A 13,342-nucleotide genomic window follows, 5' to 3' on the forward strand; every position below is an offset into this window, starting at 1 on the left:
GCTTTGTTCCTAATAACTGGGAAAATAAGCCAAATATTTTGGTTAATTCAGGAATATGAAACCTAAAAAGATCCTGGGGGTATGAGCACACAAACAGAAAGGAACTTGAGCTGGAAAGCAAAGATGGATTGGCATTGTAAAGAATATGGAACCTTAAAAGGGTTTCATATTTGGAGAGTGGTAAAGGCGCTGGGGAAGATGGGTTTACATGCTGTAAGCAAATTCTGTGCGAGTATGAGGATGATTTAACCGAACCATGTAACTGCGTACCTTTAATAAAGAAATGCATTCTTTGATTCCGTCTTCATTTAAGAAATAATACCTCTTTTCTCCAGGGGTGATTTACGAAATACTTGATACCAGGGAGTAGCCACAGTAATGGAGGAAGGTCCAAGAGTCCTTGATTGTGCCAGCTGTTAGTCTGATGGCAGCTGAACTATAGAAAGTTCTGGGAGTTTCTGGAGATAGGAATTGGGGTAGCCTGGGCAGTGACTGGTTAGGGAGTGGGCACCCTCTGATTTGGGTAGATGGTTATTTACCAACTGGACCCAAACTGCTTCTGTTCTCTAATATTGACACAGCCATTAGATAGTGGTAATGGTTGTGCAACTCTGCAAATATACTGAGAATCACTGAAATGTACACATTAAAAAGTGAATTTTATGTTGTGTGGATTATATCTCAACAAAGCATATAAAAATATCTCAAAAAAAGATTTACTTGTGCAATGATATGATCGAAAGCTGTATTTTGGAGAAAAATAGCTGGGCTAGAATATGCAGAATGATTTGGAGTTGAGTCATATTGCTAAGTTATAGTTACTAAAATATAAAGAGACAAGGCCTGGAAGATGCTGCTAACAGTACAAATGGAGACCAAGTGGAGAGAAAGGCCTAAATGACTGGCAGAGGAGATGACGGAGGAGGGGGCTGAAAATGACTCCAATGTTTCTAGACTGGAAACTCTGATTCCACTAACAGAAATTTGCAAGCTGAAATTAAAGCTGGTTTTTGGTGGAACATGACAAGCTCAGTTTTAGACAGGCTTTACGGTGGTGATGGCAAGACTTAATGAAAGTGTCTGGTAGTTACCTGAAAAAACATTAACTGGAGCACAAGCAAGGGTCAAGGCTAGAGTTGCTGATCACACAGCATTTGCTTGGAAGGGAGAGTTTGAGCTCATGTGTTAAATCATGTAGAACTGAGGAGGGCTGGGAGGGATGGGCAGGAGCCTGCTCCTCATGTCTTGGCTTGTCCCTGTGGGAGATCTCTTCCATAGCAGCCCATCCATTGGCACTTGTGGATTCAAAGTCTGGGAATGACTTTCCCCGCCTGTGCCCGAGATCTTCCTTCTTCACCCATCAGCTTGGTATGATGCCAAGTGAATTGCCTCTTTTGTCATTAGGTCTATGAGGCATATTAGATTAATTATTTCTCTACTCCTTTTGGGCAACTCCTGTAGCATATTCTAGCTAAAAGAGAGTAATGGAATAATGCTGTTTTAGCCTCCCAAAGAGCCCTACAAACAACAGTGGCAGGCATTTGGAATTCATTTAATTTCAGCATACTCTCCAATTTTACTACATCTATTTTCATGCATCTATTTAATATATATTTTTTCCTTTTCCTCTCCAGGAGATTGACCATATGCAAGTACTCCTGGGAAGATTTAGCCTCCCTGCCCCCCCCCCCCCAGCCTTTTTAAACTCCCTTGGATTTCCAAATCCCTAATCTCCACTGATTATATTTTCCTTTCTATGAAGAACCTGATATATTTTAAAGACATTTGGACAACAAATGAGTAAAGATTTGGAAAGATACTTTGAATATTTAAGGCAAGATGACATAGATACTTATTGGGCTCCAAAATATCTTATCAGACGGCAAAGAGGTTTTTGAAGCATCACATGATGCTTGCATAAGGCGGTGAATCTCAGCTAGGATTTCCCCACTAATAATGTCAGGGGTGTCTATGCCAAACGATTCTGGGTTATTTGAATGCCTAGTCTGGGTGTGAGGCAGACCATGAATGCAGTTAAAGAGACAGACAAACACCACAGGGGTGCTTTCTTCTCTTGAGTTGCATTTGCCATTGGAAAAGGCTGGGTTGTGGAAAAGGCTCTATGTGTGAGATTTAATCTGGAAATAGTTTTCAAGTATTTCTTTTCTTAGCAGATTTTTAAACACAGACAAACCAAATTATCTACTGCATTCCATCTCTTTCACAGCAGTAAGTCACTGGGTCTAAAAACAATGTGACTGATTTCATAAACAAAAAGGTGAGGACCCAGCATGACGAAACAGACTTCAAGTACCAGTTTAGGGAGAGATCCACCATGGTAACAACTCAGAGTTTCTAATCCCGGCCAAGAACGGATTCCAGGATAACTTGACTGAAGGAGCCTCGTGCAGGGAGAGAAAAGCTCAGAAGTAGAAGTTAGGATTTTGGTTCAAGATCTCATCTGATAGTTCAGTAATAGTGAGACTGGGCAATAAGCTTGTCAAAAGTTCTCTCCCTGTGCTCTCTCAACATTTTCCTTCTTAGTCACTATTCAGTCGACACAAATCTAGTTTCTATCCCTCTCCACCATTCAATGAAATTGCTTCTCTCAAGGTCACCAGTAATCTCCAAAACCAAAGGACATGTCAGTCTGTTTCACTGAAAACCCCATCTATATCCTTGTCTCCTCTAGTATTTTTTTTTCCTCTAGTATTTTGACACAAATCCAAGACATTGTGTCATTTCACACCTAAATATTTCAATATATAACTACACAAGGTAACGACTCTTTTTAAGGATAACCTTAAGACCATTAACACATCTAAAAAGTAACTTTTAAAATCATCAAATATCTGAAAAGTATTATTTCTGAATGTCTCATAAATACCTTAATTTTTTACAGTCAGGTTGTTTGATTCAAGATCCCAATGAGGACCACACATTATAATTGGCTGATATGTCTATAGGTTTCCCCTTCCATTAATATTTTACTCGTTCACTTGTGTTTTTTCCCCTTGCAATTTATTTGAAGAACCCAGATTGTTTGTCCTGTAGAGTCTGGATTTCACTGATTGCACCGTGGTTAATTTAACATGTTTCCTCATGTTAAACACTGCTGAGATGTCTTCATAGGTGTATTCTTCCATCAGAAGTCGTGTGTGTGGTGGTGTTATGTCGTTTTGTGATGTTAGTAGATGTGCTTTATACCTAAATCTATCAATTCTTTAGTGGTTGTAAAATAGGGATATTCCATTTCAATCAATTCTTCACTTATTCACAGGAATACTTCTAGGGGACGCCTGGGTGGCTTAGTCGACTAAGGGTCCGACTCTTGATTTCAGCTCAGGTCATAATCCCAGGGTCGTGGGATCGAGCCCCATGTTCGGCTCTGCTCTGACAGTATGGAGCCTGCTTGGGATTCTCTCTCTTGTCTCTCTGCCCTCTACCCCAATCACGTGTGCACACACGTTCTTTCTCTCTCTCTCTCTCTCAAAATAAGTAAAATAAAACATTAAAAAAAGGAATACTTCTATAAAGCAAGAACTTTCTTTTGTCTATTTTTTAGGTTGCCCAGTGGTAAAGTTTGTATAGGAATAGATTTACCTTTTAAAAATGTAAATTGGAACATGTCTCTGCCCCACTTAGTCTTCCTGTGGCATCTTCATGTACACAGAATGAAACCTATGGCCTACACATACTCTGCATGGTCTGTTTCCTCCATCATCTTTTTCATCATGTTCCTTCACACTACTTTTTCTCAATATTTAAAATTACATTAAATAACAGACTTGAAGTTTATTGAAATTTATTGGAAAAGTCAAGTCCTTTCTTGCCCCTGAATTTTTGCACTTGCTGCTCCCACTGCTTGGTCTTCTCCCGCTTTCTGCCTAGTTGGTTCCTTCTTGACCTTCATGCTGAAATGTCATCTCCTCATTGAGACCATCTCTGATTGCTTCATTTAATGGGCCTGCTCTCCATCATCACAGCTCCTGTTTATTTCCTTGATAACACCCATCACAAGCTGTATTCTTTATTAATCATTTTCCACCAAGCAAGGATTTTTTTCTGCCCCATATACTGCTAAATCCCAAGGCATAGCACCATGTCTGGCACATAGTGGATGTTTTTCTTTTTTTGAATGAACACCACAAACTTGCTGACTCTGCATATCGTTATCTAGGTAAGTGGGATGCAGGGGGGAGCTAGGTGATTATAGGATTTCCTCCAGTTTTTTCATGTTGTTCTCTGAGGGCACGGAGACCAAGACAAAGACTGTCCAGTGCAATGCTCTCCGAATTCTTTATGTTGTGGCACCTGGAGCAAATGAGGTCTGTGATGGGGCAGGCCATCAAAGCTGCCTGGAGGTTCCCAACATGGGACTCACGCCTGGCCCAGTGCCTGAGAGAAAAGCTGGCTTGGTGATTGAGCAGGGGGGGCCATAGGAGTTGGGTTATGGAGAGCATTTCTGGACTCGTGGGGGTGGGACAGTGGGGTAGGCTTGAAGATTTAGGGCAGGAAATTCTTTTGAGTGTATAGTTTGACTTTTATGACCCTCAAGGAATTAGGGGTTTGGGACTTCCTGAATCCCCACAGATCTGAAATCTCCCTTTCCCCTGAAAAGTAACTTTCTTCTTCAAGAAACCCCACCTTTTAGCATCATTAAAAAGCATTCTCTTTCTCCAATGCAAATGCTTTGGGCTTGGTTGAGAAGATTAGGAGGTATTTTTCACCTTTGTGTGAATTAGCTAACTACTGCTTTCTTCTTAAAATCTGAGGTATCAACTGTTTGGGTTGAGAGACTCAAGGGGGCATGGGACAGTTTTGGAGTTTGGGTTCTTGTGTGGGCTGGAGGAGGACAAGCCTGACCCAGCACAGAGGACTGCTATGCAAGCAAGGGTGGTTTGGATACCCGGGTGGGTAGAGACAGAGGGCTCAGGTTAGCCAGCCCCAAAGTTTCAGTCAATTTCCTTAATGCTGGAGGTTCAAGATTTTTGCCTAAGGTTTCTTTGATTCATCTGATATTCATTACCAGTAGAGAGTACAGACAAGACCCAGAATATTATCCCTACTGTATAGAAACTCACCAAGGTCAGCAGCCATACATAGAGGGGTCAGACTGCCCCCAACAGCAGAATGCCAGTGTGGCTACAGTGTGTGATCAGCACACAGTCCCATCCACTCCTGCAAACGGCAACCTCTGCTTTCCCAGAAACTTTCCCAGGGCTGTGGTTGCCTCTTGTCCCAGAGACCAGATGGGATGAGATTAGCCTTTAGGGAAGACAAGGCCCAGGAAGGAAGGGAACTCAGGGTCTTGCCCCATTAGAAAGCAGGTTTTCCTGCTCCTCCCAGCCCTGCTCTCTGATGCTAATAAACACCTCTGCCACCTCCTACCCACACCTCTGACTGGAGCCGACTCTCTGCTGAAGCAGAACTTGGAGAAGCTCTTCTAGAGGTATCACGTTGAGGCGGCCACAATGTGGAAGGATTTGTAGGCATTCAGTTATATACTTGGTAAACTACGGTGAGTGCTAACCTTGAGACCTTTCTCTTATTATACTGGAAATGCATTTGAGGCTTTATTCCCCTCCGGTGTGCTGAGATGACATGCTGGGCTGCTCCTTGCATTTCTCAGGTACTTAGGATGTTGACCCAGTTGACATCTTGTGTACAGCACTTATCTTTAGCTTTCTTGATGGTAGAGATTCCCAGCTTGATTTCTGACTAGACTAACAGGTTAAGAAAAATAACAAAATGTTTAAATGATAGCAAAAAACAAAACAAAAGAAAAAACCACTTCATTTCATGGAATCTTAGATTGGGAAAAGCTCATTGCATGAAACCATTCTCCACATTCGAATGACTTTCAGTGTGTCCCCCCAGCCTTCCCCCGTTCTTGAACAATTTCAGAGGTCAAGGTCACGACTATTCTATTCTTGCATTGACAGGTCTTCCTTTCCTTAAAGTAAAATTTAATTACAAGTTATTAGTCTTCATTACCCCCTCCACAATCACACAGAGGGAAGTTGGATGGCTGTTCAATAAGTGCTATTAGTTAGTATGTATGTCTGAAGTCTTGTCGCTACTAGTCTGTAAAGTCTCCAGCTCTCTCAACCCTTACTGCTCTCCTGGGAAGAAGCATCAGAATCCTCTGCCTCCCCAAGCCTATCCAAAGCTAATCTCATGGTCCTTGGTTCTGTCCTTCCCTCCCTTCTCAGGAACTTTGGTCCATCCGCCTTCTCTCTCTGTATCTCCAGACTTCACATATGCCCCTCCTATCCTCTACTCAGTACTGCTTACCTACTCTAAGAAATTATGCCATCTGCCGAGTTCCTGTCAGCATCAAATTTATGGAAAGAGTAGTACACGGTTACTCATCACAGGTCCTTTTCATTCACTCTGGTAATCTGCATTCCGTCTCCTTAGCTTTGTAGAAATTCCTCTTCGATGGACATTAATGTCTTTGAAGTGCTCCTTTATCAGTTTTCAGGCTTCTGCTCTCTCTGTAGCTTATAATATAGATACTGCCCTCTTGCCTTGACATCTCCCTTAGACTCCCAGACCAGAGTTCCTGGTTATCTCCCTAGTTCTGCTAACTGGCCTTCCCTGCCAGTTCCTCTTTTATTCTTTACCTTCCATGAAAAGACCTCCCTTAAGATAATGTCCTCAGACCGCTTTTCCCTGTCTTTTCTTCCTTGGCAGCCTTACTTGATTTCACGGTTTTATTTATTGTTTTAGTAGGGGTAACCCCAAACCTTCATCTCCATCTCAACCCTGATTTATCCCTGTAGCTCCCCTGCAAGCTTCTGGCTGAACAGCTCCCCTTGAATATCCAGTTGTCACTTCAAACTTATGATATCTCAAACATAGTTTCCTCCCTAACCTATTCCTTCTTTGGAATCCCTATTTTTGTTGAGGACATTGCCTGAAACCACACTCAGCCACATTGTAGATCTACAAGTCACATTTAAGTTCTCCTCCTTCCACCACAGTCTCTGTCTACTTTCTTCCTTATTTATTTACCTAATTAAAAAAATTTTAATGTTTATTTAGTTTTGAGAGACAGGGAGACAGAACATGAGGGAGGGAGGGGCAGAGAGAGAGGGAGACAGAATCCGAAACAGGCTCCAGGCTCTGAGCTGTCAGGAAAGACGGGCCTATTTGTTTTATTTTTAGAGAGAGTGAGAATAGAGCAAGGGAGATGGGTAGAGGGAGAAAGAGAGAGAGTCTTTAAAAAATTTTTGTTTTAAGTTTTATTTATTTTGAGAGAGAGCACGTGTAAATGCATGTGCAAGTGTGCATGAGCAGGGGATGGGCAGAGACAGAGGGGGGAACAGAGAGAATCCAAAGCAGGCTCCACATGATCAGCATGGAGCCTGATGTGGGGCTTGATCCCATGACTGTGGGATCATGACCTGAGCTGAAATCAAGAGTTGGATGCTCAACTGACTGAGCCACCCAGGTGCCCCTGTCTACTCTCTTCCTATAGAATCTCTTCCATCTGTCCCCTCCCATCCATTTCCATTGCTCCAACTTAAGTCAGGCCTTTGTAGCCTCTTGCTGGACCTACTGGGATAGTCTCATTGGCATGTTCAGGTCCCACTTTCAACTTACATTCACTGTTGCCAGATTGTCATGGAGTTGCATCTTCTGTGGTGGTTAAGTATTCAAGTCACTATTTAAGAAAATTCCATATATTCAACTTTCCTCTTGAAAATGCCTTATATTGTCCATAAAGTGGAATCTGCAGTCATACTGCTTCTTAATAAGTTCAACACTGCCAATTTTTCCTTCAGTCTTGGAACAGATCATTTTCTTTTGGTTGAACACCAGATGAAGTCATCTGCTTGGTTTTAGGGGCCATCTAGTATGAAAAATATGTTTCTTTAAACACCAGAATCACACTCAACACTAGTCTATTTGAATTCATGTGAGTTGCTCACGAGTGTGGTACAAATCCACTGGAATGTCTCAAAGCAAAGCTCTGATCCTATTATTTCCGTGCTCAGAAACCCTTAGTGGATCTCCATTGCCTATCATAGTCCCATTCCTTTAGCCTGTCACTCAAAACTGTTCATGATCTGGCTGTAACTCACTTACCTAATCCAGGTTCCACTCCAAAATGGAACACCCGCCATTCCCGTCACACGCCCGGCACATTCCATCCTCCATCCATATTTTCTTTCACATGGTCCCTCTGTCTGGGGTACCTTCACCTTACTCCCCACCTTTGCTGGACTCCGCCCTCCAGAGATCAACTCACATGCTGCCTCTCCTAAGATTCCTTCACAGTTCTCCTCCAACTCAGTCCAGCCAAAATCCTATTTCCTCCCCTGAACTGCACTAGATCTTCATTTGTGTTGCTTTCATGGTAAGTTTCATTTTCTATCCAGAACTGTTATGTTCTTTATGTTTTATGACACTATAAACACCTTATGGGCAGGGCTAGTGTTTGAGTCTCCTTTATATTTTTATAGTCTTTCACCACCATCTCCATCTTCAAACACACATTCAGTTCTCAATAGGGTTTTTTTTTTTAATGATTTTTAAAGATATTATTTTTAAGTAATGTCTACACCCAACACAGGGCTTGAACTTACAACCTGGAGATCAAGAGTTACATGCTCCACTGACTGAGTCAGCCAGGCGCCCAGTTCTCAATAGGTTTTAATGAGTAAATAAGATAAGTAAATGTGGCTTCCTAGCCTCTCCCCATGCAGAAGAGCTTCTCCCAATGTGCTCTAGTCTGGCAGTGCCCCGAAACTTGGGACCCAGTGCTCCCCCAAAGCAGCAAACTTTTTTTTATCCCAATAGTGCCTCTATCAGGCAATGAATGAACTCACCAGGAAGGCAGCTGGGTAAGAAGATAAATGCAAATGGTCAAGCTCTTTGCCCCTTCTTAAAGAGCAAAATAAACATCCTATTTGAGTTGAAAAAAAAAAAAAAGACCTTGGAAATTAACAATACAATGGCTTTTTCATAGAAGGCTCTAGGAAATGCCAAGTCTGTCACTGGAGATGGAGACATTTTGTTCCCATTGTGTAGAAAGAGACTGATGCGGCCTCTTAAGCAATCCTGCAGACCTACTGTTGGAAGGATCAGAACATTTTTTCAGCGTATTTCAAGTTCAGAGGGACTTTAACCTTTAAGGGGAGAAAAATCCCTTCCCTGTCACCTCCCTACACAGAGATGCTTTAACTTCAGGGAAACTCAAAACTGAGGGGAGTTCTGATTCCACCAGTCTACTGGATGTAACAGTCCATTGAATCTTTTCTGATTCATACTCCAAACCCCAGAAATACGGACCTAGCTCTGCTCAGATGAGCAGTGAGATTTTTAAGGAAGGTATGGGGGTTGAAGAGGATGGAGAATGTAACATTTAAAAGGACAGTCTAGCGTTGGGGAGGATGGAAAATGTAAGCCTATTTTATACCTCTCAAGGAATGGGGCATCTTCATTATCGACATGCAGAAAATGTAATCTGCCCCAGCGACAGAGAGGGAGTTTCACAGTGAATTTACACCCTCGGTGTTGACTTTAGACAGATCAGGGGAAAATGACCGTCCTACACTCTTGTAAAATCTTAATGTGCCATGAGAAGTGCACAGCGCTGCCTGATGTACAGTGGTCAGATTTGTCTTGACCTTATTAGATCATGGAAAGGGGCTTCTAGGAGGAATTTTGAAAAAAAAATTTCTGCACAAATACTCAGGTGGCCTTTTCTGTTTCTTCTCTTCCTCCTGGACTTGGGTCCTGTAATTACTATCGCAGAGAGCTGGAAGGATGCCTGCTCTCCCGGCAAGGTCCCCTCTGCTCGGCCTCCTCCCCCCCCCCCCCCCCCGCCCCTTTTCTCTTTCTGGCCCCGCCTTCTCCGCGCACCGAGCAGCTAGACAGCTGTGTTCAATCAGAAACCACTTACAACTCCAGACGATTCAAAAGGGAAACTTCAGCGTGAAGTGCAGCCCCGCTCCGGCTTTCTGTAGCTTTCTTTCCCTCCCTGGAGCCCGAGGCGCGGGTCTCGCTCTCCCCGCCGCCCTGGTTTCTTCGGGAGCTCGCTGAAGCCCTCCGGGGTGCCGGATCCTACTGGGAGGTGCCCTCCAGCCTGGTAATGGGGGGCGGCGAGGCCCCGTAGGAGCGGCTCGGCGGCTCGGAGGGTGGCAGTGCCCCGGGACCCAGCGGTGGGAGCGCGCGGGCGGGTCCCCGCGCCGGCTCGGCCGCTGCAGCAGCTGCGAGCGCGCCACACCGCCGAGCCTCCTGCAGCAATGGCTCGTCCGTGAAACGCCAGCCGACTCTGTGCCTTCCAGGAGAGCTTTCATCCTTGCTTGGGGCTTCCCCACTGTCTTGGGTGAAAATGGCTGTCTAGACTGAAATGTGCCAGAAGGGACCAAGCGGTGGCTATCGAGCCTGGTAAGCCCAACTCAGAAGCTCCGAGACCTGGAGGAGGAGGAGCTCGGCTCTGAAAAGTGCAGTCATGAATTCTGGAGTTGCCATGAAATATGGAAACGACTCCTCGGCGGAACTGAGTGAGGTAAGGAACAGCTGAGGTCGCGAGCTCTGGCTTCTCAGGCATTTGGTTTCCGACAAACGGCCGGTCCCTCCCGATCGCCCCCAGCCCTACACCCCTGCGCCCTACCCACCTCGTGCTCCCAGGCGGGAGGCAGCGCAATTAAAGATTAATAGATTTTTTGGATCTTGTTTTAACTTGTGCTACTCAGGAAATGACCTGAACTGGCTTGATATTTCAGTCTGAAATCAGTGGCTCAAAAAAGAAACAAGCTCTCACCGCGCCGCCAAGACCTTCTGCTCTCCGCGGATCTGGGTCCTCCGTCCCTTCCTACCCCGGTTCCTCCAGTTTAGGCTCAACATTGCTTTTCTTAGCAGTCGGGGATCCCAAGCTGAACCGAAGCCGTTGGTAACTAATTTGGTGGGGCTGCGGAGCTCATTGGATTGTTAAATCTACCACTTGGCTCCCACGTGTAATGCGTTTGGTTAAGTTCGGGCAAGGTGGTCTCTCGTCGGCGGAGATGAATGACCCACGCTGGGGAGGGGAGTGGGGAGGAAGCACATCAAAGCGGCTTAGAACTTTATTTCCTGCCCTGGACTGGACTCCTGAGTCTTTGAGGCAAGCGCATTTGCAATTCCTGGCTCTCACTGTAACATACCCACTTGAGTGTTTGAGACTCTCTTTGAAATTAAAGCTACATCAAACGGTATGCAAATATGTCAGCGGTGAGATGCTCAAAGCCACCTTTTTTTTGATGACTTTAGGGATGCCTCGGGCACAACCCCTCTTCCCCCCCCCCCATGCCCCTGAGCGCCCCCCCCCTTTGAATACCTGAAAAGTATTCTTTTGAGTGGATGCTCAAAAGAGAGGAGAGGAGGGTTCTGTGTGACCGATGTCTACAGCAGGAGTCTTGGTGGCTGTGGGTTTTCCTCCTAACATCATCACTGAGCTATTTATGGGGCAAAAGTAGAATAAATAGTCTGTGCTTCTTGAGTATGGCTGAAGAGAGGAAAGGGGAAGAAAAGGAGACCAGTGTAAAAACAGCCGGAAGGCAGACAGAGGTGATGTCAGATTACCGAGGATGAAGGAAAAATGAAAGGATGCAGCCCTGGCTGTGGGGAGAGGGCTGGAGATGGGGAAGGGGGGGGGGGGCGCATAGACCGGGGAAACCTGAGTGGGTCTGCAGATGGTATCCAGCAGTGAATGCCCTGGGCCCTTGCCTGGTGCTCTGTGTGTTGCTGCTGCGTTGTCCCTACTAGGGTTTAGAGTAGCATTTGGAGGTGTTGGTGAATGAGGTAGAGGCATTTCCTAATCCTGGTGGATTCCCTTGTGGTTTACAAGGTGAGGAGATGCTAAGAGGGGGAGGATGTAACTTGAAAACAAGAGGTTAAGGGAAGAGGCAGGAAGACCTAAGTGATTTTTGCCAATTTTACAAGCAGGGAGAAGTTCACATCAAAAATAGAACGTAGGGCCCTGCTAGGACCAAGGACCCAGGAGAAACCCTATTTAAGGAGGAACCTGTGACTTACCTTGTAAGGTCACTTAAAAATCAAAAACTTAAAGGTGTGTTTGTCCTGCAGAAAGTCTTTCCCTGGTCTTTCACATTATTTCTTTGTGGCAGCATTAATTCTCCTTACCTGAAGTGTGTTGTTGTTACCTTTTGTTTTCAGAATGAATTCCAGGTTTAGGATGAAGGTGGCTAGGATACTGGCTAGAGAAAGAGAGGAGGTCCTAACGGACTTTCCTGGTGTTGGGGTGATCAGGGGAGGGCATTAGTTGAACCCAGAGTTAGGGGGATTCCTTGCCTACTTGTATCCACTCCGATATACTCCTTAGAAAACTTGTGGCCAAAGGGAAGGGTGGAGGGTGCTTCGTGGCCCCCGCGTTAGTTGGAGTGGTAATACTTGAGCATTATGGAACACTTGTCCCTGAGGAAATAAGCTTCTGCCCAATCATAACCTTGAGCAGACACTGAGAAAAGGGAGAGAAAATCTGCTGATCATTTAACTTCTCTGAGGTCTTCTTTCTAGGTTCAGTGATTTAGTTGCCCCTCTGTCTCCCCTTGTCCCAGTTTCCCTGCAGATCTGGTAGTTGCCATAGACAGTAAGGGTAGTTATTTTTTAGTTTTTGGACATGTTTTCAATTAGGGTATGTGTAAGAGAATTTGTAAGGCAAGGGGGTATGTGCGGGTCATACTTGTGGACCCTAAATGTCAGGTCAGTTTATCACGGGCAATAGTTGGAGGATTGACTTTTTTTTTTTTTTTTGTAATATGAAATTTATTGTCAAATTGGTTTCCATACAACCCCCAGTACTCATCCCAACAGGTGCCCTCCTCAATGCTCATCACCACCCCCCCCCCACCCTTTTTTATAATACCTCTATTTCTGAATACAATTCATTTGTATTTCTCACAACTAGGTCTCTGGTGTAAAGGAGCGTTTGTTTCTTTTCACGTAATTTTTCTGTTAAATGCTAGCTTTGCTTTAACGTCTTGGGCGGCAAAGTTGCCAGCCCCTGTTGATGGTTGGTTCCTCCTCCTCACCTGGAAGCAGAGCTAATAAAACCCCCTCAGGGACCCCTTTAGTACCACGTCTTTATTGCCCAGGAGCCTCTAGGCTGTCTGGAGGTCACCGTGGGGTCAGATTCAGCCTGTTGTTCACCAGGCATTTCAGGGCCAGGAAAATCCCTGAAAGAGCCCAGGATGCTGGGGGTCAGAAACAAGAGGCCTCTCTCGTTGGCGTGGACTTGTGAGCTGACCCCTTGTACAGGGGCCCTGTGGGCCCAGGAATTGCTGACCCTTTGGCAGTTATATTGGCGTGGACTCTATCACATCTTCAA

At 44.8% G+C, this 13,342-nt stretch overlaps 1 protein-coding gene across 2 annotated transcripts in view; it reads left to right on the forward strand.

The window, feature by feature from the left end:
* MCC (MCC regulator of Wnt signaling pathway) overlaps positions 1-13,342 on the forward strand; it is a 439,298-nt gene that overhangs the window by 147,112 nt on the left and 278,844 nt on the right. The window contains exon 1 of one of the 2 annotated variants that reach the window (XM_060635192.3): positions 9,926-10,525. The exons of the other annotated variant lie outside the window; for it this stretch is intronic. Coding sequence (XP_060491175.1) covers positions 10,469-10,525 — 57 coding nt within the window. The 5' untranslated portion in view covers positions 9,926-10,468. Of the gene's footprint in view, positions 1-9,925; positions 10,526-13,342 lie in introns of those variants that run through there. 2 annotated transcript variants of the gene reach the window in all.

The sequence above is a fragment of the Panthera onca genome, chromosome A1, assembly GCF_046562875.1.
Source record: "Panthera onca isolate mPanOnc1 chromosome A1, mPanOnc1 haplotype 2, whole genome shotgun sequence".
Taxonomy (NCBI): Eukaryota; Metazoa; Chordata; class Mammalia; order Carnivora; family Felidae; genus Panthera; species Panthera onca.